Raw genomic sequence first — 12,486 nt, forward strand, 5'->3', positions numbered from 1 at the left:
ATATATATATATATGCATACGTAGAAATGTAGAGGTATGTATATGTGTGTGTGTGTGGACGTGTATGTATATACATGTGTATGTGGGTGGGTTGGGCCATTCTTTCGTCTGTTTCCTTGCGCTACCTCACTAATGCGGGAGACAGCGACAAAGTATAATAGATAAATAAATAAATAAATAAATATATATATATATATATATATATATATATATATATATATATATATATATATATATATATATATATATATATACACCTCGCAAACGCGGGAGACAGCGACAAAGCAAAAAAAAAAAAAAAATATATATATATATATATATATATATATATATATATATATATATATATATATATCAAACTAACGAAACATGAGAAGAACAGGCCAAAATCAAAATCAAGAGGATACCTTGATGGAACAAAGTGAGGACTAACCCTCACAGATGCTTTTCCTTCACAACCTACACAGCAAAACGAGATCTAAAGTTGTTCCAGGGAATCTATAATATAACGAGTAGGCTGTTCATTCCTGCTGGAGTCACTGACATCCAGGTCCTAACGGCGCCTCGTATAAATCTAGGAAAAATCATAGAATCATATTCAAGTGTTACACTATAACTTGGGAGAGATAAAGTTGCGGGTGTGCAAGAATTATACCGGCACTAATTTTGCATGAAGGACAGCTCTCATGAGAGACAAGAATCTCAACTGATCTCATCTCAAAGGGCATTATTTCCAAATTATAAATTTCCTTGCAAGTAGAAAAACACGGGGCAAGCTGTGCACCTGCCAGCTAAATGGTACCACCATGATGAGGATATAACCACACTATTTCAAGAACATATTCCTACTGACATGTAGCGACTGTAGTCATGAAAGGAAGGGGGAAAAAATATCCACAATTACTTCAATGGTGCAAACCGATAACCAGAGCTCTCGTTTCCAACCTTCTCTGCAGGTGCCATAAGTTCTCTACGGTACGTCTCATCTGTCTGTTCAGTAACACTTGTGTACACTATCAGTTTTGTTCCCCTAATCCGATCCATTGTCCTATTTTCACTCCATAATAATAGCCTTAGGTGATAAATCTTCCTGAAGTCTTCAAGAGTTATTAGTCGACTTAAAATGCTGTGTTACTGTGGCAGTGGCAAATTCTCTTGCGGTGGAAGAATGGTATATGTATACACCATGAATAGCAGTGGACCCAGAAACAAACCTTGAGGCACTTGGCCTTTTCCTGGAGTCACTTAGGTTCTATCCCATTAGCGCCGATTCTCCGCCTTCTACACCAATACCCATGACTTAAGTCCTGTTTTGTATCTTCGTCCTGTTCCAAGAGCTCTCTTGTGGTATGCTTTCTATCAATTTTACTGATAGCTTGATGAAACAAATCCCGTCTGTGTACAGTGCGGACCCACTGGCTCTACTTTCTGAGTTAAAAGACACTGAAAGTGACCTTCTTGCGGAACAGACATCATGCAATGTTTACATTGCGGCAGCCATCATCTAACGGACCCACGCACCCTTACATAGATGAGGAACTCACAGTCCGGATTTTTTTTTTTTGTTTTCCTTGTAGTGAAGGTATTGTGGCTTAAGTGTTGCCCTCTGGCTGTTGTTAGCAATCAAATCCAACATCAGTCACTTTTCGCACCGTAATCCTCGAGATATTCCGTTTTTCTTTTCTTTGACCTCATAACCCCCAGCACCACCACCTTCTTTCTCTCACTGGGCTCCTTCATTTCCAGAGAAGCGCTACAATCAGCAGCAATGAAGTGGTGGGCTCCTCTGGAATAAGAACTTCGACGAGACTGTACTGCCCTTTCGTCAGTTGAGTGTGCCGCATTCTCGCTCGCTGGCGGTGACACTCTCCTCTCTCCTGCGTAACCTCATGCGAGCGGAGTCCGGTAACACCAGATGAGATTTTTCCGTACCGTGCATATCAATATGGTTGTTGCAGAAGGAATGTATTTCACAGGGACTCCTTTCTCAGGTCTGCCGGAACCTACAAGGCGTTTGCCATAACACACACACACAAAAAAAAAAAAAAACAGGAGCGCCAGAAGGACCCTGCCCTCTTCGCTTCAAGATGAACTACAGGAAATATATGTCAGACTCTGCTTTGCAACTGACTGCGTCAGTTCTTTCAAGTAAGTGAGACGATCATTTCTGTACCACATTTCTATACTAGATATGCTGATGGACTCGTCCCTTCCGCACTTCCCTATGCCATGTCTGTTGCATTACTCCCACCTGTAGTTACTAAGCAAGTCTTCACCGTAGATAGTGAGACTTAGTATAACATATCGCAACACATACCACAGTTTCTATCTCGTTAGCGGACTCACTCTCTCACACACACACACTCTCTCTCTCTCTCTCTCTCTTTCTCATATACACTTAGACGAGTAACATTTCCATCTAGTTCTATAACCTTATCACCTGACCTGTGATGCTGTTTGCTCCTGTTCAGATCAATGAAACAGATTTAGGCATTTAGTTGGTCTCGAACATCTTCAACCATATTTCGGTGCTTATTGCGTGATGCATGAACAGCACTTTGGCTATTACGGCTGTAATTTCCATGAATATCGTAAACAACAAGCTAATTTCATCTAACTTTGCATACCGACCATTTCTTATCAAAGCTATAGCATAAAACTTTATTCATAAGAGGGGGAAAAATACTCTACATCATTTCATCGTTTACACACACACACACACACACACACACACGTATCACACAGAAATCACCTTTCCTGAAAGTGATAAACTCTCATGAGGTTACTACTTCCCCCGGCTGATTCATCTTCCACTCATATCAGTAACCCTGTCGTTGATGACTTCAGAGATCACCTCCTAGTTCGTCAGCGACCACGAGCATCTTCATTTACCCACATACGCTTCAGGTGGACAAATGGCATTACCTTTGAGTGTTACTTCCTGTGGATGTCACTCGGCACCAGCCTCCACGTAACTGCGGATCTAACTCCTTAGTTACACGCCAAGTCCGCCCTTCCTTACGTCAGTAAGAACTGAATCAAAATTTGCAAAAATACAAGCATGAACACTAACCAGAAACTCCATCATTTGCTGGCGAATGCCATACGTCTCCCTCAGTCAACTTCCCTTCACTCTTAATAAAATCTTCACAGCTCGGCAAATTCATTTTTACTACATGTTTCAGCTTCACTGCCTTTGACCTGACGTTTATGGATCGGGTCCAACGCATCTTTACTTCATTCCTAACAAAAACACTTTTACAACACCTTCGACACCATTCACCTTTAACCTGACCCTTACTGGTCATGTCAAAAGCAAAAGTATAGATCTTATTTTTTCTCTAAAACCCTCTGACCCTAACTACACTCCCTCTCGACCAACGAACGTCCACTTCATCCTTCACAAATGCATCTTCACTACACCCTCAATACCAATACCTTCGACCACCTAAACACTTCCCGGGTCAAGTCGACAGGGCGCATGTTAACTACTCTCAAATAACAGACGAACACATCTTCACTACACTATCAAGTGCATCGGGGGCTTTGACCTGACATTTACGGGTGAGGTCAGAAGCCACGACCAGGATGCTGTTTCTGGGAAGAGAACGAACAGAAATGAAAACTGTAAACCTTAAACTCATCTTCACTACCCCCTATGGTTCCTGCCCTGAACCTTATGTCAGGTCAAACGTATCTTCACTACACCTCGTCAACAGTGGCTTCAGTGAGATTAAAGATCGGGGTAAAAGGTGATGATAGTTGGAAAGGTCAAAGTTCAGGGTGAGGCTGGTGATAGCTGGAAATGTCAAAGTTACGACTGACGGTGGTTATGGAGGATGAAAAGGTCAAAAAAGTTCAGGGTAAGGGCTATGATAGTTGGAAAGGTCAAAGTTAAGACTGACGGTGGTGAAAGATGAAAAGGTAAAAAAAGTTTAGGGTAACTAAGGGCTATGATAGCTGGAAAGGTCAAAGTTTAGATTGGCGGTGGTGAGAGTTGGAAAGGTTAGTGTTCAAGGTGAGGTTGATGACAGTTGAAAAGGTCAAAGTTCTGATTGAGGGTGATAATAGAAAAGATCAAAGTTCAGACTGAGGGTGGTGATAGCTGGGGAGGTCAAGTGGTCAAGGTGAGGTTGACGATAGTTGGAGAGAGAGAGAGAGAGAGAGAGAGAGAGAGAGAGAGAGAGAGAGAGAGAGAGAGAGAGAGAGAGAGAGAGAGAATCTGAGTTTTTCATAACACCTGACATAAAGACAATAAAACAAAGCCTGGGGCACACTAACGCACCCTTACGAGAGAGAGAGAGAGAGAGAGAGAGAGAGAGAGAGAGAGAGAGAGAGAGAGAGAGAGAGAGAGAGAGAGAGAGAGAGAGAGAGAGAGAGAGAATGGAGAGAAACTGCAAAATGCTCGAGGATACTCATATGAGCCATTTTCAGGCCAGCGCCTGAGGACCACCTTTCCAGCAAACTTGCTGTCTCTGGCAGGCGGTTGCCCGACCCATCTCTTTTCCCCATCCTGGACGCCAGCTTCACTCTGCGGGATGGAAGTACCCTCACTCTTGACCCACAGCTTATGGCCACCTGTCTCCAGTACTTACAAAAAACTGGGTATGTTTTCTCCGACTGACGGACACCTTTGACTCATGGCCTCTAAATCGGATTTACATCCATTTTTTTTTTCTTTTTTTTTTTTTGGGGGGGGGGGGGGTCCTCCATCGCCGTCATCTTCCTGTCGTGGTTGGGAGGTCGTCGTTAAAACCTTTAACCACAGCCTCTGACCTAACCTTAAGAACCCACTATCAGATGTCCTTCAGATTTCATGCAATTGTGTATCAACATTTGATAGAAAAAAAAAACAAAAAAAAACGTAAGACCCTTAACTTCCTCAGCTTATCGTGTGCTCCCTGGCCTGGCCAACCAAACAATCCTGTTTATCGTCTGCTCCCTGGCCTGGCCAAACCAAACATTCCCATTTTTATCGTCTGCTTCCTGGCCAGGCCAATCCCATGGATTTTTTTTTTCCTGATCACCATACACATCATTTTAGTCTGAGATAGTTTTGAAATATCTTGACACAGTTCCCGTATTTTTTTTCCCAAACTGAAAACTATACCTGGTATCTCTAAAGTCCAAAATCTATAAACTTACACTTGAAATGAAATCTGCTTCCCATTGGGTAATGATACCATTATCAGGACACGGACACACACCACTTCGTCTAAAAGTATTTCTGACACGCACTGTTGTGACCTTAGGTACAAAGCGTTCAAAGAACAGGTGGAGGAACTGACCAACAGGATCCACTCACCGCCCCGCATGTCGGAGAGGGACGTAGTGGTGACCTACGGGGCCCAGCATGCACTATCGATGACTCTTGAAGTGCTGCTGAACCGTGGCGACTACGTAGTGTTAGAGGAACATTCATACTGTTCTATCTTTCCAATGGTGAGTTAAGCTCTCTCTCTCTCTCTCTCATATTGCGTATGTTCATCACCTTATCGATCACCATTATCATTATCATCATTTTGATCATTAACTATATCATTATCATTATTAATACTAGCTTTGACGATTTTTATGTTTAGGTCAAATAGCCCATCTTCATTACCCTCTTCATCTCACTAAACTACAACATTAGTACACACTCATGCTCACTAACGAATATTTTCACAGCACCTTCACTTCATGTTCACCACGGAAGAGTGGATGTGAGGAAATAAGGATGTTATTTCGTCTATTACTAGGGCTATCTGGAGCGGGAAACGTCATTGTCATTATCATATACCCCAAGGACCCCTTTCTCAAGGATCCAGGGGACTCCTACGTTTTCAAGGGTAGGCTACACTCAAAAGCAGGGAGAGGATGGATTCCTCACACACAATGGGGAGTCTTCATTTGTATTCTGGTATATAAACAATTGTTTATGATGATTTCACTTCTGCTTGATATACATGATTTCCTCGTTCATCTAAAAACTGTGCAGGTCTGGGTTCAAATGATCTTGAGGACAACGTGATGTTGTCCATAACGGAAGTATTCTTTCCTCAACGGTGACACACAAGATTTTCATGAGCTTCTTCCAACAGCTGCGGAGACTTGGGGCTCGTACTCTTAGCATCCAGTGTGACAGTCAGGGGATGGAGCCCAACCTCCTCCGCAAGGCTCTTGCCACAGTTACGGATGGCGTGGTCAAGGTGAGTTTGGCTGCCACACTGGCCATGGTGAGGACGTGCTGGGTACGTGGCTAGAGTGAGTGGTTCTTGGGTGCGCCCAGGACTGACGGTTCGCCGGAAAAGGGCAAAGGCTAGCCTGGGATATTATGAACGATAATAATCTATATAAATTCACTAAACGCCGAGGATGCCAGATGTGGCCAAGTGCCAAGGTTCTGATTCTGTCTGCTGCTTGTGGCTCTAATGCCAGGGTGTGTGTGTGTGTGTGTGTGTGTGTGTGTGTGTGTGTGTGTGTTCCTTGAGTGTGTCTAAGGTTAAGAATCCTTCGTTATCACGAAGAAGTGAATGCACGCCACAGATACAACGTAGATTATAGCCACATAAACTCACGTGCAGATGGCCTCTTCCCCTAACCCTGTTACCCTGACGAATGCTGTTTTCGGCCTTAAACTATAACCTTACAATTAGGATGAATGATCGCATTCAGTAAATCCGAGGCGGCTGAAGCAAAAGCAGGTCTCGGTGAGATGTACAAAAAAGACTAGAGACTGTTTCACACATACGTACGCACTACACCAAAGCTCGCGGCTAAAGAAAAAAAAAAAACAAAGCTTGAGGGATTGGCCGAGGTGAAAGACAGCGATTCTTTTTAAAGCCAAGTCGATGGCTGCAGATTGTATGGCTAAAGGAAGGAGAGAATGAAGCTCTGGTTAAGTCCGAAGAGTTCTGGAGGTCTGACTGAAGGTGTGTGAGATTGCTGGGTCTTAGCCGAGCTGACTGACTTATGAGAGATGTCTAATGTAAAAGGTTTGGCTGTTGGATTTGCTCAAATGGAGAGAGAGGATGTTGGGAGTCTGTTCCCAGTGATGATTTACCGTGAGCTTGGACAAGCTCAGGAATGCACTGAAGTCTAGCCGAGGCTAACAGTTGTTTAAGATGGTCATGATGAAGAGTGGCTGAAAGAGCAGCTGGGCTGGAAGGTTGATAGACTGACTATGGCGGGAGGTATGCTGGGAGGGAAGGGGGAGGAAGGGAGCATGACCATGGGGTGAATACAAAGAACCTGGCGCAAGCTGAGGATTTATTCTGGACATAGCCAGTGGGCCGGACCAAGTTCAGAGGAAGCCAAATGACCGTGTTGTGCCACGGAAGGTGAATTAAATAAAAGGCTCATACAGATCTTAGCACGCTGGAAGCCTGCTTGTAGCTGGTTGGTTCTTACAACAATAAGGGTGTATCCTAAGATGTAACGTCTACTCTCGTGTTAGACTCTTGTATATCACCTACCTTCATCGTTTCCAGGTGATGTACCTGAACCCCTGTGGGACGAATCCAACAGGGACGTGTATGGACGAGACCAGACGTCGTGATATATACAACATCGCCTGCGAGAATGATTTCATTATCCTCGAGGATGACCCATACTACTTCATTCAGTTTACAGAGGTCAGTTTATGTCTGGGTCATGTATATACCTTCTGAGTCTTCTCAGATGCTCCTGCATCTCCATGACCGAAGGAACACCATCGTAGGGACGTCTCGTCCGATGCCTTTAACTTTTACACTAATACAATATGTTTTCTTCAGTCTTTAACCTGTGTGAAAGGCGTCCTTACATCATCACCCTCCTGCAGGTGGTGCGTCCTTCCCTACGTGTATACATGATGTCACCCTGACCTCTGATGCAGTAGTACCAACTGGTGATGATCACTAACCATTCCTTGACTTTATTACTCGGGAGAAGGTTCCTCCCTCCAATACAAATATTATATATAACTGTCTGAAGCTTCCCCTTCCAAAGCGAAGGCTTGGCTTGCGGCCAAATTGCTTTACATTGTCATCTGAATCGTCAAACTCTTGCAGAAAAAGCTTCCGAGTTTCTTAAGTCTGGACACAGAGGGCCGGGTGCTGCGAGTGGACACGTTCTCCAAGATTCTATCTCCAGGGCTGCGTGTAGGGTACGTCACTGCCCCCAAACCATTCGTAGAAAAGATGAATGTGGTCGGCATCGTAGCTTACAGTCATTGCACAACGCTCCCACAGGTAGGTAAATATTAAGCATGAGCATAAATAGGTGTTACCAGACTCTGCTCGCACGGGAGTAAATCGAAAGTGAAAAGTCACCCCAGGCGAGTCTGTACCGTTAAAAATACAGTCTCGTCAAGAAACTTCTCACTCCAAAGGAATCTACATTTCCCAGCTATTGGAACTAGTAAAGCCTTGGGTAACACCAAGGACTCTTTCCTAAAAACTGATCACCATTATGGCTTCCGTAAGGCGAGATCCAGTGGTGATACTTTTCCCTATCTTACTAACGTCTGGTCATCATTCCTGAAAGACTTTGGGGAGTTAAGTGTGGTTGCCCTTAACATATCTAAGGCTTTTGAAAGGACGTGGCATCGGGGTCTCATCTTTAAGCTCCTCTCTTTTGGCTTCCTTCTCCCATTTGCTCCATCATACCTAGCTCCCTCGCTGGCCGATCTCCATCAACAGCGGTGTCCCTCAAGGTTCTGTTCTGTTCCCTGCACTTTTTCTCCTTTTTTCAACGATTTCCTCTCCTCCACAAATAATCCAGTGCACTTATATGCAGCACTGCATTCATTCACATCCTCCAATTCTGCTCCCTCTTCTCTCACTCGATCTGCATCTCGACAAAGCTTCCTCAATAAATTCGGGCAGGATATCTCAGTGGGGTACGCAAAATCTTAAGTTTAATTCAAGGCCCCCAAGACCCAGTTTCTACTCATCTCTCGGCCGAAAACTCCTCACAACTCCCCTCTCTCCTTTGACGGTTCTCTAGATTCACCCTTTGACTCAATAAACATACTTGGCATTACTGTAACATCCACTCTTTCTTGGGAACCCACATCACAGGAATAGCCAAGTCTGTCTCAAAGAAACTGGGTGTCCTGTTTAGATGTCGAAACTTCTCTTCTGAACAGTTGCTCCGTTTATACAAGGAATTGATTCGTCCTTGTATAGGAGTACTGGTCTCACATTTGAGGTGGTTCTAGCTCTGCATCCTTACTAAAGTAGGGAACGGCGATCAGGAATGAATATATTCATACACAGTAAAAGTACAAAAATAGAATATCTCGTTTCATTTTTTTTCTTTAACTAGGAATCATTATGCTAGCGTTAACCTAACCCGACACAGGTCATGATATGTAACCTTCTGCGCAAGTGGGGTCCTGAAGGATTCGCGGAACAAACCACGAAGGTTTGTCAGCTGTACCGAACTCGACGGGACAACATGTTGGAGGCAGCAGATAGACATCTGACAGGTGGGTCCACGCCCGCCTCGCCATGGATACAAATCGAGTGTACAACCCAGCAATTATAGACTCTTATCTGCTTCCAAAATTCTGGAAGAGTCCCCATATGTTAGCCTTGTGGATTCCTTTATGAGCACTGATCCCAGTTTCCCCAAAGGAGTGCATCATTTCCATGCTCCTAGATGTAGCGCACAGCTTTAGGCTACATGAGCCTCAAGAGAGGAGACACTGACACTGGAGCGTTTGTTTAGATGTGGGTCATTGTGTATGTGTGTGTGTGTGTGGGGGGGGATCTCTTGTCTGTTTTCTTAGCGCTACCTCGCTGACGCGGGAAACGGCTATCAAGTATTTTATATATATATATATATATATATATATATATATATATATATATATATATATATATATATATATATATATATATATATATAAATATAGTGGTTTCAATGGATTATCAAAACTCCTACTGAAGTGCGATTGTACCCTTTCATAAAATCATCAAGGACAAGTGTGATCTTCGTATCGCACATGATATCTGATGCAATCTCTTTATCATGGGCTCCCCGTGAATCGAACCCGGGTCTTATGCGCTGCGGCCGGGTACTCTGACCGTTTATTTTACCTCCTTGTGGCCCTGGTGGTCAGGCCACCTTCCTGTCACGCGGATGACCCGACTTCGCATCCCCGGGGGCGCCCAGCGGTAAATAGTTTACTTATGTAACCTTTCTTTACCATCATCTACCGCAGGACTGTGCGAGTGGACGGTACCAGCGGGTGGATTCTTCCTCTGGCTCAAGGTAGGCTGATATTACGGTTATCATCTGGAGTGGCCATCAATAATGTGTCATTCTTCATGCAACTGCTAACATTTACTTGGTCTGGCTGGGCGACAGTGGGGGAATGGTTGTATGACGACTGGCTTGGCTGAGAGATGACATATCATTAAGCAGCCCCCATGGACGCATTATGTTGGGGGGTTTCTGCAGCTCTGAGGCTGCGCTCAACGCAGCAGCAGGGAAAATGACAGACTGAAGCAAGGTCCTCTTCAGAACTGTGTACCTTTCTATCTACAGATGAGACAACCCTGCTACATTTTTCTTTTCTAAAGAGATTCTTTTTTTCTTTTATAAATACAATTCTCAACTATCTTGACGAAAGAAAAATCATGATGTGTAAATGTCAGTTTGAGAGAGAGATTTCCAGAAAACCAGAACCACAAACGTACGTTGCAGAAATAAGACGTGCGACCCACGATGATTGTGACCTGCGACTTGACGAAAGGGGGGGCTCGTCGCTCTGACCTGCCGTCGAGAGTCAGGCGACAGCTCTTGTGTGCAAGTCACCACTTTCCCTCTATGCCATTTCTTTAAACATTTTGCTGAATCAGTCATCAAATCCTTTTCCATTTGTTTCATTCCCATGGTGCGGGGACACAAAGAGTCTAAGCTTCCAGAATGGATGAGATCCCATAGTCTCAATCTCAGTTACAGTACCTGACTAAGCATAGGGCCCTGTTGGCCAAACATTAACCATAGACGACCAGATCAAAAAATATTCGCTGTATCCGCCTGCATTTCTTTTCCCTCCTGGCAACATACTCTCTGAGTAGAGTGTGGTTTCTTAAGGTCATTTTCATTTATTCCTGGGGCACTGAGTATCATTTCCTAAACTGTCCGTGATAAGTATGGGAATATGAATATATTTTTCTTTTTAAGTCCACGACCGACATCATTCGCGCGCTCCTTTAGTTACAAGTTTAGAGGTATTTCGTTTTTAAGATTCTGATCGATTTTCTAATCATGCCTGAGGCAATTTTCATGTCTAATGACTCACACTACCACAAACTTTAGCCACGAAAGAACACATTGGTCTGTTCCTATCTGCATTCATCTGTATACAGGATTTGCATTATCCGTCAATGAATGAAACCTTGAAAGAGAGGCAATCTACTACCTTTTTTATACAGTCTTTAAGTGAAACAGATTAAGCCCTACCCCGGCTACCGTGAAATGAAGATGATTTACAGAACACATGGTTACACGTAAAATACTTACAAAACAACATGGTTACACGTAAAATACTTACAAAACAACATGGTCACACGTAAAATATTTACAAAACAACATGGTTACACGTAAAATACTTACAAAACAACATGGTTACACGTAAAATACTTACAAAACAACATGGTTACACGTAAAATATTTACAAAACAACATGGTTACACGTAAAATATTTACAAAACAACATGGTTACACGTAAAATATTTACAGAACAACATGGTTACACGTAAAATATTTTTAGCTCAGGTGCTGCAGAATCAGACGAGTTCTCACCGTGGGTCTGACCTCGTCCTTGTAATGCATTGCAGGTGCTGGGAGTGAAGGATACCCGGACACTAGTCATGGAAAGAGGGCTGGAAAGGAGCGTGCTGTTGGTGCCTGGGTATGACTTCCAGGTAGACAAGATGCAGCCTAGCCCGTACATCAGAGTGTCCTACTCGTATGCGACAGTGGAGCAGATGGACAAGGTCAGCAGTGGCTTACGTTACCCTGTACTTAACTGTCAAAGTGTGACTGACATTACAGGCTAGGTCGGTGAGGGGCGGAGATTGTGTTGTGATTCTTGCAGATGCACGAGAAGCGCGTTATGGAAAAAAAAAAAAGACGGTGTGTAAATTCTTGTATAAAGCTTTGTGTGTATGAAAATAATGAGAGATTACTCCCACAGGCTTTCAGAATTCTCGCCGAGATAATTGAGGATGAGAAACGCGATTCCAAGACTCCCTAAAGGGCGAGAAAAACCTTCTTATTAGCATTAGCATTAGGGTGTTACTCGCACTGCTCCCACATGGATACAAGGACTGTATACGTGGCCTCTGTGTCATCAAATGCACCTTACCTGACAACGCAGCGGTCGACAGAGTACTGGAAGGAAGGGAAATAAAGATCGACATACCTGTAGTTATAATGATTTAATCCTCATCTTGTCAAGTGTTGGTGCGACCGGCTGAGTGTAAATGTCGTACTTATTCATACTCA

General features: G+C 43.6%; 2 protein-coding genes across 2 annotated transcripts in view; both read left to right on the plus strand.

Annotated features, from left to right (window-relative positions):
* LOC139765926 (uncharacterized) overlaps positions 1 to 4,526 on the plus strand; it is a 26,734-nt gene extending 22,208 nt beyond the window's left edge. Inside the window, exons 11-12 of the mRNA XM_071693892.1 lie at positions 1,992 to 2,148; positions 4,435 to 4,526. The gene's annotated coding sequence lies outside the window, so the exon portion shown is untranslated. The remainder of the gene's footprint in view (positions 1 to 1,991; positions 2,149 to 4,434) is intronic.
* Positions 2,777 to 12,235, plus strand: LOC139765795 (kynurenine/alpha-aminoadipate aminotransferase, mitochondrial-like). Its single transcript, XM_071693588.1, has 8 exons — positions 2,777 to 2,907; positions 4,435 to 4,605; positions 5,253 to 5,442; positions 6,084 to 6,233; positions 7,473 to 7,616; positions 8,034 to 8,213; positions 11,817 to 11,975; positions 12,176 to 12,235. Exons 1-8 carry the CDS (start codon positions 2,777 to 2,779, stop codon positions 12,233 to 12,235), a joined length of 1,185 nt encoding a protein of 394 aa, XP_071549689.1.
* Positions 12,236 to 12,486: the final 251 nt, after the last annotated feature.

The sequence above is a fragment of the Panulirus ornatus genome, chromosome 56 (assembly GCF_036320965.1).
Source record: "Panulirus ornatus isolate Po-2019 chromosome 56, ASM3632096v1, whole genome shotgun sequence".
NCBI classification, from domain to species: Eukaryota; Metazoa; Arthropoda; class Malacostraca; order Decapoda; family Palinuridae; genus Panulirus; species Panulirus ornatus.

Coding starts and splice junctions, on each gene's coding strand:
- LOC139765795 (XM_071693588.1), top strand. CDS start 2,777: ATGAGGTTACTACTTCCCCCGGCTGATTCATCTTCCACTCATATCAGT. Junction 6,234..7,472: donor CCATGGTGAGGACGTGCTGG/GTACGTGGCTAG, acceptor CATCGTTTCCAG/GTGATGTACCTGAACCCCTG. Junction 7,617..8,033: donor ACTTCATTCAGTTTACAGAG/GTCAGTTTATGT, acceptor AAACTCTTGCAG/AAAAAGCTTCCGAGTTTCTT.